This window comes from Podarcis cretensis, assembly GCF_951804945.1.
Source record: "Podarcis cretensis genome assembly, chromosome: 3".
In the NCBI taxonomy this organism is placed as follows: domain Eukaryota; kingdom Metazoa; phylum Chordata; class Lepidosauria; order Squamata; family Lacertidae; genus Podarcis; species Podarcis cretensis.
In genome coordinates this window covers 72,960,383-72,978,225 of record NC_137172.1, presented here as the reverse complement: position 1 = coordinate 72,978,225, position 17,843 = coordinate 72,960,383, and the positions used below count along the sequence as shown (strand labels likewise).

The window sequence follows — 17,843 nt, the reverse complement described above, 5'->3', positions numbered from 1 at the left end:
AAAACCACAGTAAATATAGTACATAACTACATTTTAGAAAGATGCATTAAAAGTTTGTAAAATAAGAGGGCTTTTAAAAGAGAGAAAGACACTTTATTGTCTGTTTACTGTTCATTTGTAATTGTTTTGCAGATATACTTAGTAACTTTGGTGGACGGGAGAGGGCCCATTGGGGCAGTGGTTAAAGCATACCGTATGTTTTGTGTTCAGAAGATCCTATTTCTAAAGAAACAAGGCTCAGAGTTCTTACTCGGTTCTTACCTGGCAACTGTAGTTAAGAAGACATACTCAGTTTGCAGTTTCATTATCACCATCTCTTTCAGAGAGTTTGTTGCCACTTCACTCAACCTGTTCTTGGAAACTGTGTTATTTCCCACTCAATAAAGGTTTTTGGTACTTAATATAATATGTTGCATTATTTTGCTCAATAATCTATAGTTATTTACTTATTTCTTATTATTACACCTTGTCTTTCTGTGTAAAGTACCTAAGGGAGATAACTATAGTGATAATAATCACTATAGTGATAATAATACTGAGACGATACATTAACTATTAAAAAAATAAAATAAAAGCAAATTTCAGAAAGTCAACAACAATATACCTCGTGGAATTTTGCATCATTAATCAGAGCTTTCTTCAAATGATCGTCGAGTATCATAGGGCCACTGGGGAAGCCAAAGTCATACTGTAGATACAGGTACCCATTCTGCATCTCTAGGCTGAAGAACATACTCTGCACAACAGACACACAAAATCAGTGAGATTTATCTGAGAGGATTTGTATTTCAGGTATTTATAAGGTTTCACAAATTGTTTGGCAATATATGGCACAACTGCCTATTACTTTAAATTTATAGCTGTAAGTGAGGCACGAGCGTAGTTCCCTTTATGCAACAACACCCTCTCCTGTCCACTTCACCCATCTTTTGGAACAGCATAATGTTGGGTGTAGGTACTGCAATAGAAGGAGACAATCTTGCACAAGTGGATGTGCTTTTCTACTCACAACAACCATCTATTTATGTTGTGGATCGAGGGCCCGACCCCCGATATGTGAAATAAACACACAAGGACACGCGATATAAGGTTAATGGGCAAGAAAAGGCCACAACTTTATTGATTACAGCAGTGAAAAGGTATTGGCTTAGGCATTGGATGACTATAGGAGGTGGGTTTATTCAACAGTAGGTGGAGCCTGTTGATGCTAATACAACTATAGGCTCACCCCCTGATGTCACTGAGGGTCGTGCCATGGCCTCCCGCCAAGCAGGCATCGGACGGAATACACGACCGCCAGATTCCTTTAACGGAATAACCCACGGTAGATAGCATAGGCGATGGCCACACCTAGCCCTTGACACACATGAATCCAATGCCTAACCTACCCACCAATACCACAAAAGTTGTGACGATTGCTACGAGGTAGGCGAAAAAACCAAAAAGCCTAATGCCAAATGGAAAAATTCCTACCAGGCCCCCCAGACAACCGGGGCGACCAACCTAAGGTCCATAGCAAGGCCAAAAACCTAGACCCTGAGCTAAATGGGAGTGGAGGGTGGGTGACTCGCTGCAGGATGACGACGACTGAGGAGGAGGCGGAGCTGGCCCCGCAGCATTAAGCTGCTAAACACGCCCCCCGGAGACACCTGGCTGGCTGCCTCCGGTAGGCGTGGGCACCAGCCAGGTGAGGAGGGGCGGGGGCTATGGCCCCTGGCCAGGAGGTGGAGCTCGGGCTCCCACTCACAACCACTCCCCTCTCTTCCAGGGAGGAGAGTCTTTCTTAGACAAGTTTCTCTTTGCTTAGATGACATCTCAGTCAGAGGAACTAATGGTTGTAGGCATGTTAATATCTTCAACCTTTAGTTTTTCTATGAGTCTACCAGAAAAATGCCAAGACCAAGGGTGACCCCACTATGATTTTTATTGGAAACTAGGAATTGGAATTTTATTTGAAACTAGGAATTGGAAACTAGGCATCAGTAAAATGAAAAATAAGACTTTTAGGGGTTTTTCTTTTCTTTTCATTTCACTTACTCCATTAACCATCAGGAGGAGAAGTCCATTATCTGTTGGTGTCCGAACTTCCACATCAAAGCGCGTCACCAAGCCAAACCTCCCTCTTCTCTCAATATTCCTCACCAAAGCATAGCCAGAGCCATCAAAGAAATAGTTCACAGCCCGGCTCTGTGTAAAGGCCAGCTTATTCCTAGGGTGGACAGGAAAAGAGGCGAAGAAAAATCAGAAGCCTGAAGGCCTACATTCTCCAACCTAGAAAGATCATTATGGAAGCAATACTGAAAGGGGAAATCTGGAAACGAGGTTGTTGGCCTGAACGAAATATAGTCAATGCCAAGGCATTATTATTCAGTAAAACTGTTTACTTAAAGTGCTACCTTATGTAAAATTTCCTGGGAGTGTTTGTATTATTTTTGCTTGCACGTTTTGTTGTACTAATCTGCAAACGTGTGAAGTGGGCAAGGGAATTAAGAAATCAGTATGATCAACTGAGGGGGCTGTATATGATTTTTATTTTTTATTTTTGTAAAATAAGGCTAATGTAGTACAGGTATCATCAGAGGAAAGGCTGTAGCTCAGTGGTAGAGCATCCAGTTTGCATGCATAAAGTCCCAAGTTCTATCCTAGCATCTCCCGGTAGTAGTGGGAATGTTCCCTGCCTGAAGCCCCTGGAGATCCTTTGCTAGTCAGTTACTGAGCAAGATGGGCCAATGGTTTGACTCAGTATAAGGTGGGTGCCCATGTTCCTACTTATATAGACAGGTGTCTCAGAAATGCTGGACAGGAAGTGAGTCAACTGAACTAATGGCTGATGAGAGGTACACATTAATGCCTGCTAACTTGCAATGCGCAATCAAGCCAAGTAGATACACGTGTGACCAGGCCACTAGGCTAAATGCAATATAGCTAAATCTATTCCATCATGAGAAGTAGAGTGAATACAGTTCACCTTACCTGGCACAGGGTACTGATTTAGTGACGTTATAGATATTTTTGAAATTGTACAAACTGATGACGTCATCATTCAGAGTTGCAAGCTCCAAACAGCCTGTGAATCCAGGCAGAGCCAAGCTTGGAGGGAGCTGCAGAGAGAAGGAAGCAAAATAGATTGTGTTCAAGTCAATGCCAAACGAGATAGTGAGCCAATCTGCATCTGTAAAAAGGCTTTTTGTAAGGTAGACTTAGGTGACAACATAAAAATCTTATTTGTTTAATACATTACAAACCAGCTGTCTACAAAGGTATTTCCAAGATAAAGGTGCCAACTTAATAATTATTCCATCCTGTTCTGCTTACCTTAAAATCTGGAGGCACTCCACCAACATAGAAAACTGTATTTTTAGGTTCCAGATTCAACAGCGCATCATCACCTGGGACTTCTCCTTTTTTGATGAACTTTTCCTCAGCTGTGCTGCTAAGACTTGGTACAGTTAGAAACACTTTGCCATGCTTCCCAATCCTATTGAAGAAGAGTAGGGTGAGAAATTGGACCCAAGGTCATATTCGCTAGCTGAATTACAAAAGACTTCTTAAACAATCAAAAACAAAAAGTAAAGTTTAAGTTAATATTTTTCAAGTCAGCAGCAAAAGCAACAGTTGTCTGAAATTCTAGACTTCGAAAGGAAGAGCTAAACTACAGATTCTAGATCATGTTCTTGTTCAATTTTGTTTCTTTGGAAATGAAGAGCTGTAGTTCTATAGGTAGAAAAATCATTTCAGAATATTCAGAAGTGGTCTTCCTCTCAGATATTATGAGTAAGCCTAACACTTGAAAACTCAATTCAACCTCCAAGCTGCTTATGAGACAAAAAAAGAAAGAATCAATCTGCAGCGAGATTAGTGGTTTTAACTACAGTGGAGAGGATTCGTTCTGGAGGCCTGTCCGTAAAGTGAAAAGCCTGCAACTTGAAGCACTGCATCTGCGTGGTGTGATTTGGCGCTTCTGCGCATGCGCAAAGCATGATTTAGCACTTCTGCGCATGCAGCAAAACCTGGAAGTAACCCATTCTGGTACTTCTGGGTTGCCGCAGGACACAAAGGAACACAAGTAATCTCTCAATGACGCAAGGTGGTTAGCACCCTCACCATTGATGTACATATAGACAAGGGGTGTGATCTTGGGATAGTGGGTTGTGGATGTAGCAAACCATGTTAACAAACATGAGTTAAAGTCTGAATCTGGTTTATGCAAACAAGACTTCAATCTCTTTGGAACAGATATTAAGATCAGGCCAGGCTAGGACTGGTAATGGTGATGCATTGAAAAGTATTGGATGAATGAATGAATTAAAGGGAAGGTGCTTATACAAGCCGCAAGCAAATCAGGATGAATGTTTTCCCCCCACTTTTTAGCATATATGGTGATCAGAAAAAGGAATGGAAACTTTTCCAAACTTACATTCTTTCTCCTCCCCTGGGGACTGTTGTACTGAAGCAGTAAGTGCTGATGATAATTAAGGGGTGGTTGTCATCTTATCAGTTTGTTCAAAAGGTACAATTAACACCTTTAAGCATTACTCCACAATGTAAGTTTTTTTAAAACAATGTTTCCCATTTCATCTCCATTCTATTCGACCCATCCAACCACATTAAACATGTAGCAGGTCAAGATCATATTACCTCTCTATTTTAACAAGGCTGAAGTAGGCAGGCCAGGAGCTGACTGGCTTGGAGTCTAGCGGTATCTCCACATCACCGCTACCCAAATTATAAATGTATACTAAGTTGTCATTCTTAATTGCAAGACCCAGGTAATTTTTTGTCTAGAGAAGGAATGAAAAATAGACAGTCACAATGGTTTCAAGATATGCTACAGACAACACATTTGGTTCAGCATAGTATTCAGAGCTGTCTATTATGAATTTGTAATGCAGCCTTTAGGACATCTTTTGCTACTGAATGTGACTACAAGATTTCTGGCGGCACAAGGGAGGCCATTACTGTTTGCTAGGAAAACCACAAACTCTTACAGTCAATAGGCAAATAAGCACTCTTTATCTTTGAACTGGAGCACTTGATGTATATACTGCAAGCAATCTACTGCTCATTGAATGTGAACCTTAAAAGCTAAAGTGGAGTCATTTCCTCAATATATTCAATGTCTGTGGAGAGTTGATTGGAAACGTGGAAGCTCAGTATCACACCATAGTAGATGATGTAATTTGCTATTTGAAGAGACTGGAGAGCACAATGAAGAATATGGAAAGAGAATCTGTTCACAGGATGTTTGAAAAATCAATAATTTTGTTCATGCTGTTATGAAAATCTCATTAAAAAATAGAACCATACTTATGAAAAATGCTAAATCACACAATTCATAAAACAGTGCATTTTCTATGAGAACAATTAAATGATGCTTACATTTTTATTTCCTAGATACAGAATAAACTGATCCTGAGGTGTTGTCCGCTCTGCATTGTCCTTATGAAGCATCATGTATAAACTCAAAGATGTGAAAGCCTTTAAGTCTTCCATGTTTGTTTGGGGATTGACTTCAACAGCGGATTGACCGTCAAATGACATTGAGACTTGAACCTAGAAGATAAAATGTGTTAGATTTTATGCTTACCTTAGAGACAAAGATTATGGACAGTTTGCAAAAAATCACAGGCAACAGTTACACCTTATAACAGCATGATACATAGTTAATGAACTGCATCTGATTTGGTGGCTCATGTGTTTTGAGGGTGTGGGGAGAGATTAACAACTAAAATAAACTAGAAAATGTAAATCATTCATTAATTCATTTTAATGCACTATTCCACAGTCAGAGGTGTAAAAAAGTATTTGAGAAGATTAATAAACTATGAGATGGATCCAGACATGGTTTTCCATGAATGAAAGGTCTTCTGTTTGTAGATAGGACTGCAATACAGTAGACTGCCTGCATATGGAAGGGGGTGGGGGAGAGAAAGCAATTTTCACTGATTCCCTATTCTTCCTGCAGCCCCCAGCACCATCTCCCATTTGTTCTGGAAGGCCCCCCAACCATCTGGATTAGCTTTCCTGGGGGGTGCAGAAGGAAGAAAGAGAAATCAAGGGAAACTGGGTATTTATTAGCAAAACTTTGCTCGTGAGAAGTCTGGATATCCAGCCCTGTGAAATTTTCTAAAATGAAAAAAATAAATAAAAATCCAGTGCCATTTATATTATTAAAAGCAATTAGTATTTTGCTTTGAATATAAGAGGGCTGCATTTTGGTCTCACACTCATGTACTTCAGGTGTAAAATATATGCAGTGGAGCTGCATTAGTGTAAGACTATAATGAATGTGAGGACACCCACCCCAAAGTATTCATTTATTCATCAGAATTCATTTTAATGTATACCATGCAGCATTTTTTTGTCTTGTTAGCTGCACATATAAATCCTGAATATAAATCCTTAATTTATATGTGGGACATAAATCCTTAAACAAATAAAAGTGGATGGAAAGCACTGTGATGGGTTTCAATCTGCAGATTTAAATGTCTTTTTGAAAACATTTTTTTCCAACATTGCCACTCTTTCCTCTCTGATAAAGGTGCAACAGAAAAGCTTTAGACCCATTTGGCAAACTCATACGCAGAGTAAACCCATTGAAATTAATAGTTAGTCATGTCCATTAATTTCAGTGGGTCTAACTTTGAGTATGACTTAGTCAAATATGACCCTACACCTACACACACACACACACACACAAATAATTTGTCATGAAGTTGGAATGCAAGAAAGGCCCCACTAAACCAGATCAAAGATCGATGTGGTCCAGCATCCTGTTTTTCCAAAGTGGTCAACCAGATGCCATGGGAAACCAATAAGAATCACATGAGGGCAATAGTCTCCAGCTGCCGTCCAGCTCTGGGCATCCTGGAGGTCTCCTAGAGTTCGTGGCAGTAAACATTAGCATACTATAGTACCAACTACAGTACCAATGCTATTCTACCATTCAGGAGGGATGCAGGTGGCGCTGTAGCCTAAACCACTGAGCCTCTTAGGTTTGCTGATCAGAAGGTTTGTGGTTTGAATTCTTGCGACGGGGTGAGCTCCTGTTGCTCTGTCCCAGCTCCTGCCAACCTAGCAGTTCAAAAGCACACCAGTGCAAGTAGATAAATACCGTATTTTTTGCACCATAACACTCACTTTTTTCCTCCTAAACAGTAAGGGGAAATGTCTGTGCGTGTTATGGAGGGAATGCCTACGGGTGGCATGCCTACGGATTTTCCTCCTCTAAAAACTATGTGCGTGTTATGGTTGGGTGCGTGTTATAGAGCGAAAAATACAGTAGGTATCACTGTGGAAGGAAGGTAAATGGCGTTTCTGTGTGCTCTGGTTTCTGTCACGATGTCCTGTTGCACCAGAAGTGATTTAGTCATGCTGGCCACATGACCCGGAAGGCTGTCTGGGGGCAAAGGCTGGCTCCCTCAGTCTGAAAGCAAGATGAGCGCTGCAACCCCATAGTCGCCTTTGACTGGACTTAACCATTCAGGGGTTTTTTACCTTTACCTTTTACCTACCATTCAGACTGTTAACAGTTGCTATATTGCCAAGGGTCATCCAGCTTAGATGATATAACTAACACCAAGTTTAAATTTAGGAGATGTTGTAATAAATAACCTACTATATTATTTGAACACAGCCTCTTTACCTTGTTGGCTACACTCCTTGTCTGTGCAATGAGCTCCCTGACCCTTTGAATGCTGGCGGAGACATTTTTTGCGGGCCACTTCTGTTCCACTGTCCGCAGCTTATCTAGCAGCTGGGGGACAACTTCTGTGAGACTCTTCACTGTCACGGAAAAGGAAAGAAGAGGGTGGGGAAGAAAGTAATGATTCCATTCTGTGAAAAATTAAAAGGTTCTTCTGTGTACATTTTCTAACCTTGAACTCACAAACACAAGAAAATCTTACTTGCAGCAAGGAGTGAAGAAGAAGCACTGCTAGATCTATACAGTGGTACCTCTGGTTACGAACTTAATTTGTTCCGGAGATACATTCTTAACCTGAAACTGTTCTTAACCTGAGGTATCACTTTAGCTAATGGGGCCTCGCACTGTCGCCACACTGCTGGCACATGATTTCTGTTCTAATCCTGAGGTAAAGTTCTTAACCCGAGGTCCTACTTCCGGGTTAGCGGAGTCTGTAACCCGAGGTGTTTGTAACCTGAGGTGTTTGTAACCTATCTATATATGAATAATATTATATAGCAGTGGCTCTTTATTCTTTGTTACAAGCAAGATTTGTCCACTATAACAATTTATACATTATTTTTGTAGCTGCCATTTTATCCCTAAGGAGCATGAAAAAAGTTCATGCTCTCAGACAGTAACAATATTTAAAGTAATTCTAAAATCCAATAAAACTACAGCAATTTGGATCCAAAATGAAATATGCCACAGTCTCATAGAAATGACTGGATAACAATGATGTACTTGTATTTCTGTGAGAAATGCATGAAGGGGCAAAGTGAGATATAAATGTAAGAAAAGAACTAAACATGTTTTCTAAAGGACATTTTTACTGTAGTGCTTCTTCGGCTAGTGCTATAATAAACTGCCTATGTTTCTTGATCTGAGCCTTCAAGCCACTCCACAACCTCTCATTGTGCACACACAGAGGCAGATATGAAATCTCATGAACAGAGAGGGGGTGATTTGTGTCCCATCAGGGTGCTGGGCATTTCCCACTGCAGGGTTCAATTATTTTATTATAACAACAACAACAATAATAATTCAACTTATACACCGCCCTATACCCAGACGTCTCAGGGTGGTTCACAACAAGACCACAACATATAAAATCAAACCAAAAGCAATAACCCAATACCCACCCAAGCCACATTCTAAAAGGGTGTTGGATGCCTGGCGCCTAAAGTTGTATAATGAAGGCGCCAGGTGAACTTCCCTGGGAAGAGCATTCCACAGCTGGGGAGCCACTATAGAGAAGGCCTGTGCTTGTGTTGCCACCCTCCGGACCTCTCTTCTCTTTTCTCTTCACTACCCCCCCAAAAAACCCCTGGTGGGGTTGGGAGGGTACAGCCCTCCAAGATCCCACCAATTTTGGTACCCATTTTGTATCCTAGTGTTTCCCATCCCCGTACCTGTATCCCTTGTTGTGACTGTGGCACGTTCATAGGCTGCTCTTTCAGGCTTAAAGTTCTTCAGGTCTTGGGACCATTTGCTTACATTCTCAGCCATTGGACTAGTAGTCTGTGTTACTGCTGCAGCAGTATCTAGAGCTTGATCTGTAATGACTTTCAACTGGTTCAGACGTTGTCTTGCATTATCTGTTAAAAGAACAAAAGCAAAAAAAGATAGGATAGATACACTGTAATGACAGAGGGAGGGGGGAATTCTCTATAGTAAGAAATCACTAAAAATTTGAACCTGAGGACTGGGGTGGAGGCTGGGGTGGGGAAACCAAGAACAGAACAAGATATAGTAGAGAGGGATGCAGTAGCAAGGAGAGAAATGGCCAAAATTGGCTGCCTCAAATATTTTAGTGTTGTTAGATGTTCTGATTTGCATGCAAGAGGTCCCCCGTGTTACTCCAGGAAGGGCTGGGAGTGACCCCCTGCCTGAAATCCTACAAAGCTGCTGTCAGCCAATACTGACGACAAGTTCAAGTTCAGTTAAAGGCAACTTCCTATTTTTCTATACTTTCTATTACGGCAAAGCTACCATAGGATACAACTTTGCCTTCCCTTGCAGACACACATACACACTGAAAACATAGGTGTGAGTCAGGATGGGCAGAGATGTTCTATGTGATTTTCAGTTTGTTCTAAATAACTTATGCCAACTATTTGCTATGAAGGCATTCAGGGGTATTTCTGCATGGCACTAAAATGTATTTTAGTATCTAAGTAACTTGGCAGCCTTGCACCATGCTTAACCCTTTTGAACATTGCAGAGATTGCCAAAATTAATTGTGAATAGAATTAACAATTACCTTTATGGAGGAGATCTAACAAACACAACAAATCTGAAGGCGATTTTGTGATTCAACTATTAAAAAGAATCAGCAAAAGTAGGATTTGATTTGAATCCTTCCTGACATAATCACTAAGGGGATTTCTAGTATAAATTTCTTCTTCAATCAGTTTCACAAGATTAAATTTTTCAGTATTTATCTCCTGACCTTGTTCTGACATCTGTATTTTTGAAATGACTTTCAGCAAATAGCTTTTCCAATTATTCTTTCTGGCAACAGTTCCATTAACACGGCGACCTGCGTCAGCAACAGCTAAATAATCTGTAAAGGAGAAATAAAATGTAAGGAACGGTTTTACCACTATGGAGGAATCAAGACCCAGTTCACACATGTGCTAAATCATGTTATCAAGATGAACTGCAATAAGCCTCATGGTTTCCTTCCTCCCCTCTTCCAGTGCAGCTTTGACAATGAGATCAAATGCTTCTGCTTTCATTTTAGATTAACCACAGTTTTAGTGCTATATCCAATCCCTGTGGTAATTTTAACTATGGTTAGTGAAAACAAGTGAGGTTCATAACCCATGGTTCGAAGTCAGCTTTTCCCAATTAACCACAGTTCATGACTAACCACAGTTTGCCTAAATTTGGATGTCACCACAAGCTGTGGTTAGTCTTAAAAGGCAGCAAAGTTTCTAAACTCTTTCTTGTGGCAGTTCCAGAATAGGATGTAAAAGCATGCAACCTCAATGCTCACTGTGGCTCACTGTGGCTTATCATTGTAAACAGTTTACATCTAGTCTTAGTATTAATTTTATCAAAAAGGCACTCCACCGTATGTATAACCGGTGCTAATCATGACAATATTTAATTAGGAGATATTTAATGACACACATTTAGGTAGTCTGGCTTTCTCAATAGTCTCCTTGTCAGTGCCCAGCAACAATTCCTGATGGAATACTGAATGGTCTTCAGGGACCTCTTAAAAAGAATTTGGCAGATGGTATTCTCTTGAGCTAGGTGACAGTACATTTACATTAGAAAAATAATGCACTACAAATGTGAAAAGCATTTGCTTCTGACAGATTAAAAGCAGTAATTTCCATAGTTTTAAGTTTCAGAAAAAGAAGTACTAGCATCCTGTAAATCTTCTATATGGCCTGGTAATTGTACAGACATTTGTTGCAGTGCAGGTCCCAGAGAACAAGAGATACAAAATGGATAAAGTAATGAGTGTTTATTAGACCAGCTTCTGTTCTACTGAAAATAGACAAGCTTTTGAATTACAGAATTCTCAGTGGGATATAATGATTAATTCTCTCCTGTCAACATTTTTCATTCTTCATGATGCTCCCTTTCCATATGCAGAGCTATTATACTTCCAGAGAAGTGTCCAAATCAAGAAACAGGACTATATTTACTAGTATGTGCTGTCTGCTCCTGATCGCTGGCTTGATTGAGAACTTTTTTGCTTTCTTCTTTATGGTAAGTGATCTGGGTGCCAATTCCAACAACAGCCTACAAATTCATTTTAGAAAGAGAGTCAGAATAAAACCTCATTTATTTCTTCTGATGTTCAGGATTTCTATGCCACCTTTTCAGAGCAAACCCCCCCCCCCCCAAAGGCAGCTTATGTCAAAACTATGACCCAACCCAAACATTTAAAAATGACACTAAAAAAGGAGCAGTTAAAATAAAACTCAATTTGAAATAAAAAAAGGGTTTCGTTTCAGTAGAGATATTACACGTATCTCCCTAGGGAGAGAATTCCACAGGCATAGAGCCACAACCAAAAAACCTTCTCCCCTCATTCTCTCCCCCCCCCCCGTAATTTCTCCAACAGATAGTGGAAGGTTATGAAGCACAAATTGCTATTAAGCCCATAACCATGGTGGAATCTACACACATATAAAAAGCGTTATGAAAATGCTTTTAAAATTTTTGAAAAATACATTGAATTTAGCATAGCTCACTGTGGCCATCTAGTGTCACTCTTGTATATTGCACTTTACGACACATTACATTTTTTTATTTGCAGTTGTATAGCTGAGTCCCATGTATAGCAGTTTAAGGTAAGTGATCTGAATTCGGAGGAGGTGCGTAAGACTCAGACCGCCCCGCCACCAGGTGGCGCATTGGAATATGGCTGACAATAACATCTCTCCGACCCACATGAGGTAATTAAGAGGCTGCTATGGGAAGTATGCAGCCTTCCCGCCCCCCCAAGGAGATGGGGGGGGGACTGCCTTGCCAGCGGTGTCCATAATTCAGCCCCGGATTCGAAAGAAGGGGGTGCGGACACTTGGCACAAGCCCTCGGGTGAAGTCGGCTCTTCCTGACGCTGTCTCCAATCAGCGCACTGGTTCGCTTTAGCTCAAAATATCTAATTGGAAATATATAATTGGAAAGAAGCTAAAGCACATACATCAAGCGAAGATCGGGAGTTAAGACTGCTGATTAATGGATCTCTGTGAGCGGAGCGACGGGCGGGACAAATAAATCAAGTGATGAATCACCATTAAAAGACTGGTATGTTTGGAGTGAAACGGAAAGGGGGTGGAGGAAAAAACTTTTCTTTTTTTGCCTTATGTGAGTATTAATAACCCTCCACCCCAGAGAGAAGAATCGTTGCAATTTATTAATCACAAGCAGGAATTTAAGAACTGTGTGGAGTGTTATGGATCAAAGAGAGGATTGGTAAACATCGGAGAACGGAGGAAAGTTTTATGACGCAGTTTTAAATGGCGTCTCGCCAAGACAGGCTTGCCTAAGAAGGATGGGGGGAGGAGGACCAGGGTCATCGGAATGTGAATGGTGATCGGAATTTGATCTAGACATGGCAGAGCACTCTGAGATATGTTTGGCAAGCCTGGGAAAATCAACGGACAGACTGAGGGAAAGTTCTTTACGGAGTTGTGGAAATGGCGTCTGTCCCTATGTGATATGATTTTTGGAGAGTGTAAAACCCACACAGAGGATGTTTGTTTTCAACCCGCTTGTGAAGATTATCAGAGATCGCAAAGAAAGGAATATATGATAACAACAAGAAGATGAGGAAAGTAACAAAGAGACTATCTGGACAGAACTGGATAGAACTGTCTAATTAAATCAGCAATATAAGTGATGCTTGGACCCCTGTTCGGAGCTTGAAGTATGGGTACCCCCAACAAAAATTTAAAAATCTGGCTGTATAATTTGGAACTAATGTGATTTGGAAATAATGTGATTTGATTGGCCTGTTAATAAAAATTATATTAAAAAAAAAGACTCAGACCGCCCCTTCCCCTTTGACACAGCCATATCCAAACCAGGCAGCCCATACAGCTGATTTTACTAAAGAAAATTTACATTGGGAGCTTGAATGTGACATGTGGTTTGGCCCTTTACTTTTAAAGGGGCTGGATGGGAAATTGGCAAAAAGTCTCTAACTCCACTTTGCCCAGCAAAGGCATCCTGCAACCCAGGTTCCACTCATGGGTGCTCTGAATCTAGCCTATTGTAACTTTTGCAAGTATACAGAAATTATGGAATTGTTGCAGTAAAAATTAGAAAATGGCTCCAAAAAGAATTATACCAGAGCCTGAGCCTGAAATGTATTTCTTCTCATTTGGTGAACTGGGCAATAGTTATGGAAAATAACATTCACATGATTGCTGGTGTGTTTTGTATGCAGCCTCATAATTAGACATTACATGTGAAAAATTCTATAAAAGAGTTTTCAGCAGGTGCTGGAAATTTTGCTTCATCCCAATGATACAAGGGTCATGGAGCATAGATCAGGGTTTACTTACATCACTGACCCGCTCTGTAGTGTTTAATGCCAAGGTAGAGATTTGTTCGGCTTCGTGAATGTAATTAATGATATTTTCATGAACATTGGAAGCATTTAATGCTTTTTGGACTAATCCGTTTGTATCAACACCATGCAAGGTCCTACAGCAAAGGAGAAATAACAATAACAATAATAATCTGAATTACTTACAGGTGAAAACAGGTGAGTATTTGCCAGAGCTGAATCAAGTAATTGAGAGACAGTGATTTTGTGCACTTATTTAGTGCTCAGTAATGGCACATGCACATGCTAAAAGGTGAGTACAGATCTCACCAGCAGCTCAGTTTCAGCATTGCACAAGTCAGCTGCAGTATCAGTTGCAGAGCTGCTGCTGAATCTGTCCATGAACAGGGATTGGAGATATACCTACCTTTTTGAAACCCATTATTTGCAATAAAAAATACTAAACCTGCCTCCAGATTGTCATGATTTTGCAGAAGGGGTCCATCTGCACACTGGAACTTTACGTCTGCACAGTTAAAGTGGATTAAAGGACTCTTGTTATAGCGCAGCAAACTCACTTTAGAAAAGAATTGGACTTTTTATGGTTTGGAAAGTGAAATGGATATTCACTGAAAACTGTGTGATGACTATTTCTAAACAGCTGCTTTGAAGGAAAGAAAAATACAATGGTGGATTTGATCATCTAGTTGGACTCTATGTTGAGAGCTGGTATCATAGCACAGTGGTGAAAAGACTATAATGCAAAGTACAATTACTGTATTGCTATATTCTACTTTCCTCCCAACCAGCCAATCCTTTTATGAACATTGGACACAATCCAGCCAAAGCAAAGCACTTTTAAGTTCCATTGTTTTCAGTGGGAGAGTAAACCACACATTTAATTCTGTTCCATAAGCCTGAAATGCACTTCACATTGTACTGGTTTACACATCACAGACAGGCAAATCATGGCTTAGCATGAATACACAAGATTTGGGAGAAGAGGCAATAGCTACTTCTCCCCAGTCACTTTGCTGCTGCACCACACTGATCTAAGCCATGAGTATGTTGCTGGAACCTGGACTTATGGACAAACCACAAGGTTTGTAAAATCTAGGACAAGTCTTGGACACAGCACATCAGGAGCAAAATGACCAAAATGGCAGCAAACTCCTCTCTGGGAGCCTACATACTTGTGGAGTCACATGAAGCCATGGTACTAAACTAGGCTGCTGGCTGAATTGTGCTCATTTGTTTGATTTATAGAGCACAGTTAATATGATATATTAATATATATTAACTGATGGCAGTTTACCTGTCTAGCTGATCTGCAAGAACACCAAGCTCTTGTGCATATTCCATGGCCCTTTGCACCAAATCACCATCAAACCTTGAGAGGTTGGCCAGTTTGTCCTGTAGCTGTATTTTAGCTCCATCTATTTCTGCATAGAACCCTGATGCATTCTGTTCAAATGAGAGTACAGAGTGGGGAAAAGTAATTCAAGGTTAATATTTCTAGAAATTGATACTATTTTCCCAGCAGGTGTGTTGTTAATACTTACCAGGAGGGAAAGAGGTATGGTGATAGGGAGGTTGGCATGGTACAAATGTACTAGAAGGAGCATTGGATGGGCTTTGCCAGTACATTTGCACAGCACCAACATCCCCATTGCCTCTCCTCTCCCACCCTTTAAGCAACAGCATCCCACTAACTAGGAAGGTAGTGCAGTGACTCTGCCCCACCTGGTGAGCTGCTTCTGGGCATTGCTGTTGACCATGATTAATGCTATTGGGGAAGTTAAAGGTAAAGGTAAAGGTAAAGGGACCCCTGACCATTAGGTCCAGTCGTGACCGACTCTGGGGCTGCGGCGCTCATCTCGCTTTATTGGCCGAGGGAGCCGGCGTACAGCTTCCAGGTCACGTGGCCAGCATGACTAAGCAGCTTCTGGTGAACCAGAGCAGCGCACGGAAACGCCGTTTACCTTCCTGCCGGAGCGGTACCTATTTATCTACTTGCACTTTGAGGTGCTTTCGAACTGCTAGGTTGGCAGGAGCTGGGACCGAGCAACAGGAGCTCACCCCATCGCGGGGATTTGAACCGCCGACCTTCTGATCAGCAAGTCCTAGGCTCTGTGGTTTAACCCACAGTGCCACCCGCGTCCCATTTGGGGAAGTTACTCTTAGTCAATATTTGAAGCTGGTTAGCAAACGCTGGAAAAGAAAAATTGGGTAGTGTTAACCAGTGCGTTTTTATGGGGGACGCAGGGGTACACATACCCCTGAGGGGCAGTATTTCAATATGAGTAGGAAAATGAGAGTACCCCTAAACATTTTTTTAGAAAAAAAAGCACTGGTGTTAACCATGGGAAACGCTGGTGCTGATGCAACACCTTAACTCTGATTAAGGTCAGTGAGGAATGTGTCATTCACAAGGAAGCTACCTTGATTGCCTCGGTCAGTTCCAAGTTGAGTTGCTGTGGTACATCTAAAATATCTCTTGCCTGCAGCAGGGTACTGTTGACACTGTTAATCTGTGCCTCCACTACTTCTTGTTGCTTCTGTGAGAAAATAGATGAATGAATGAATGAATGAATGAATAAGCTCCCAGAAATGTTGGATACATTTATTATGTTCTTTTGGGTTAGTGGCTTTGATCTATCCTAAAAATGCACTGCTGAACTTCTGTCATCCAATTAAAATTTGGAAGCTGAGGTTATTAGGAGGTTCTGAATTAAGAAAAATGGAATTTTAAAAGAGAGCAGATAATAGATAGTTTAATTGACTCCTATTGTGGCAGGTCACTTTTGCACAGTCTGTTTTTAGACATTCAGTAACGCTGCCAAGAGCGACACACACAACTTTCTGAAATAAGACTTGAAACAGCTAATATATCTTAGGCAATTTCTGAGAAAAGACTTGAAATATAGAAAAAGAAGATTGAAAAAGCAGTGGATTGGGAAGAATGGTAAGATGGTGTATTTTCCTGAGTTGTTACTGGCCTCATTGTAGTACAGTAGCAGCAATTGCAGTTTTACTTACCCGCCCTTAACCAGAAAGTCCCAGGGCAGGTTACATCATGTGAAAACACAATAAACACAATAAAAAAATGATACCTTACAACACCTCACAGGAAGGACACCAAAATCTGTTCTTCAATTTTCAAAGACCAGGGCAAAGAAGTGCATAAATGTGCACATTTATAGCCAGGGCTTTGTACATTTCATATCAAGAGAAACCCATTTTGTATATGATCTTTTCTGCAGCCAAACATGGCAGCAACAAAACGCATAGGGCAGCATCCAGTTAAATAGTTCCACCAGTGCAAGGACCTCTAGCTGTACTTCCCCTCTCTCCCCTCTGTCCACGCAGGGGGGCGTGACCCTTAAATCTGCTCTGTGGTTTACTCCAACCTCTGGAGCAGATTTTGGAATCATGCTGGAAAAGGAAATCACCATCCTCTCTTTCCACTCTCCTAATCAGGGCAGGAGGAGGGGAATGTTCTTCACAGATTCACAGTGCAATATACTGCATGGTACCTCCTGCCTTCGGAACGTGGCGGTGCTTTCTTTATTTCTAGCTTCTGCTTTCTTAATGTCATCAACAGCCTGGTCCAGGGCCTTCTGCAAATCTGCAAGCTTGGTGTTGTAATCCCCAAGCTGGTCCAAAACGACAGGAATCAGAGATCTGGTTTCATTGTATGTCTGTCTCCACTTTTCCACTTCTTTTAGCACTAAGAGAAGATAAATCTGGTTAACCATTGTGAATGGCCTTACTCTTGGTTTCTGCAGCAAGTTTAGCCACACATGGTTAGGGATGGACAAACTGTTGCCAATTTCTTTCATTTTCTCATTTCAGTTCAGTTCTTCACATTTCCATATCTGTTTGCAATTATTATTTTTTTAATTGTAAAAATTCATTAGCATTTCAGGACAAATTTATCCTAATAAACTATATTCGGGGTTGGTGGTCGTACGACAGCACACAGAGTGTAACAAGGACTGAGAGATTGTGGGGGGGGGAGGGGGGCTCGTTTAATCTCACTGTAAAAAAGTGGTACAGTGACAATAAAGTATTTCTATTTCTATATATTCTGGATGCAATTTTGCCTAATGTACACATTTCTGCATAACCCCCCCATAG

The 17,843-nt window shown here is 41.0% G+C and overlaps 1 protein-coding gene across 1 annotated transcript in view; it reads right to left on the bottom strand.

Moving 5' to 3' along the window:
- Positions 1-17,843, bottom strand: part of LAMA4 (laminin subunit alpha 4) — a 78,024-nt gene that overhangs the window by 16,724 nt on the left and 43,457 nt on the right. The window contains exons 11-24 of the mRNA XM_079971602.1: positions 17,240-17,433; positions 16,145-16,261; positions 15,019-15,167; positions 13,720-13,861; positions 11,350-11,446; positions 10,137-10,250; positions 9,097-9,282; positions 7,646-7,785; positions 5,380-5,553; positions 4,639-4,781; positions 3,316-3,478; positions 2,974-3,101; positions 2,038-2,209; positions 605-736 (exon numbers count right to left, since the gene is read on the bottom strand). Of these exons, the coding sequence (XP_079827728.1) occupies positions 605-736; positions 2,038-2,209; positions 2,974-3,101; positions 3,316-3,478; positions 4,639-4,781; positions 5,380-5,553; positions 7,646-7,785; positions 9,097-9,282; positions 10,137-10,250; positions 11,350-11,446; positions 13,720-13,861; positions 15,019-15,167; positions 16,145-16,261; positions 17,240-17,433 (2,051 nt within the window). The remainder of the gene's footprint in view (positions 1-604; positions 737-2,037; positions 2,210-2,973; positions 3,102-3,315; positions 3,479-4,638; positions 4,782-5,379; positions 5,554-7,645; positions 7,786-9,096; positions 9,283-10,136; positions 10,251-11,349; positions 11,447-13,719; positions 13,862-15,018; positions 15,168-16,144; positions 16,262-17,239; positions 17,434-17,843) is intronic.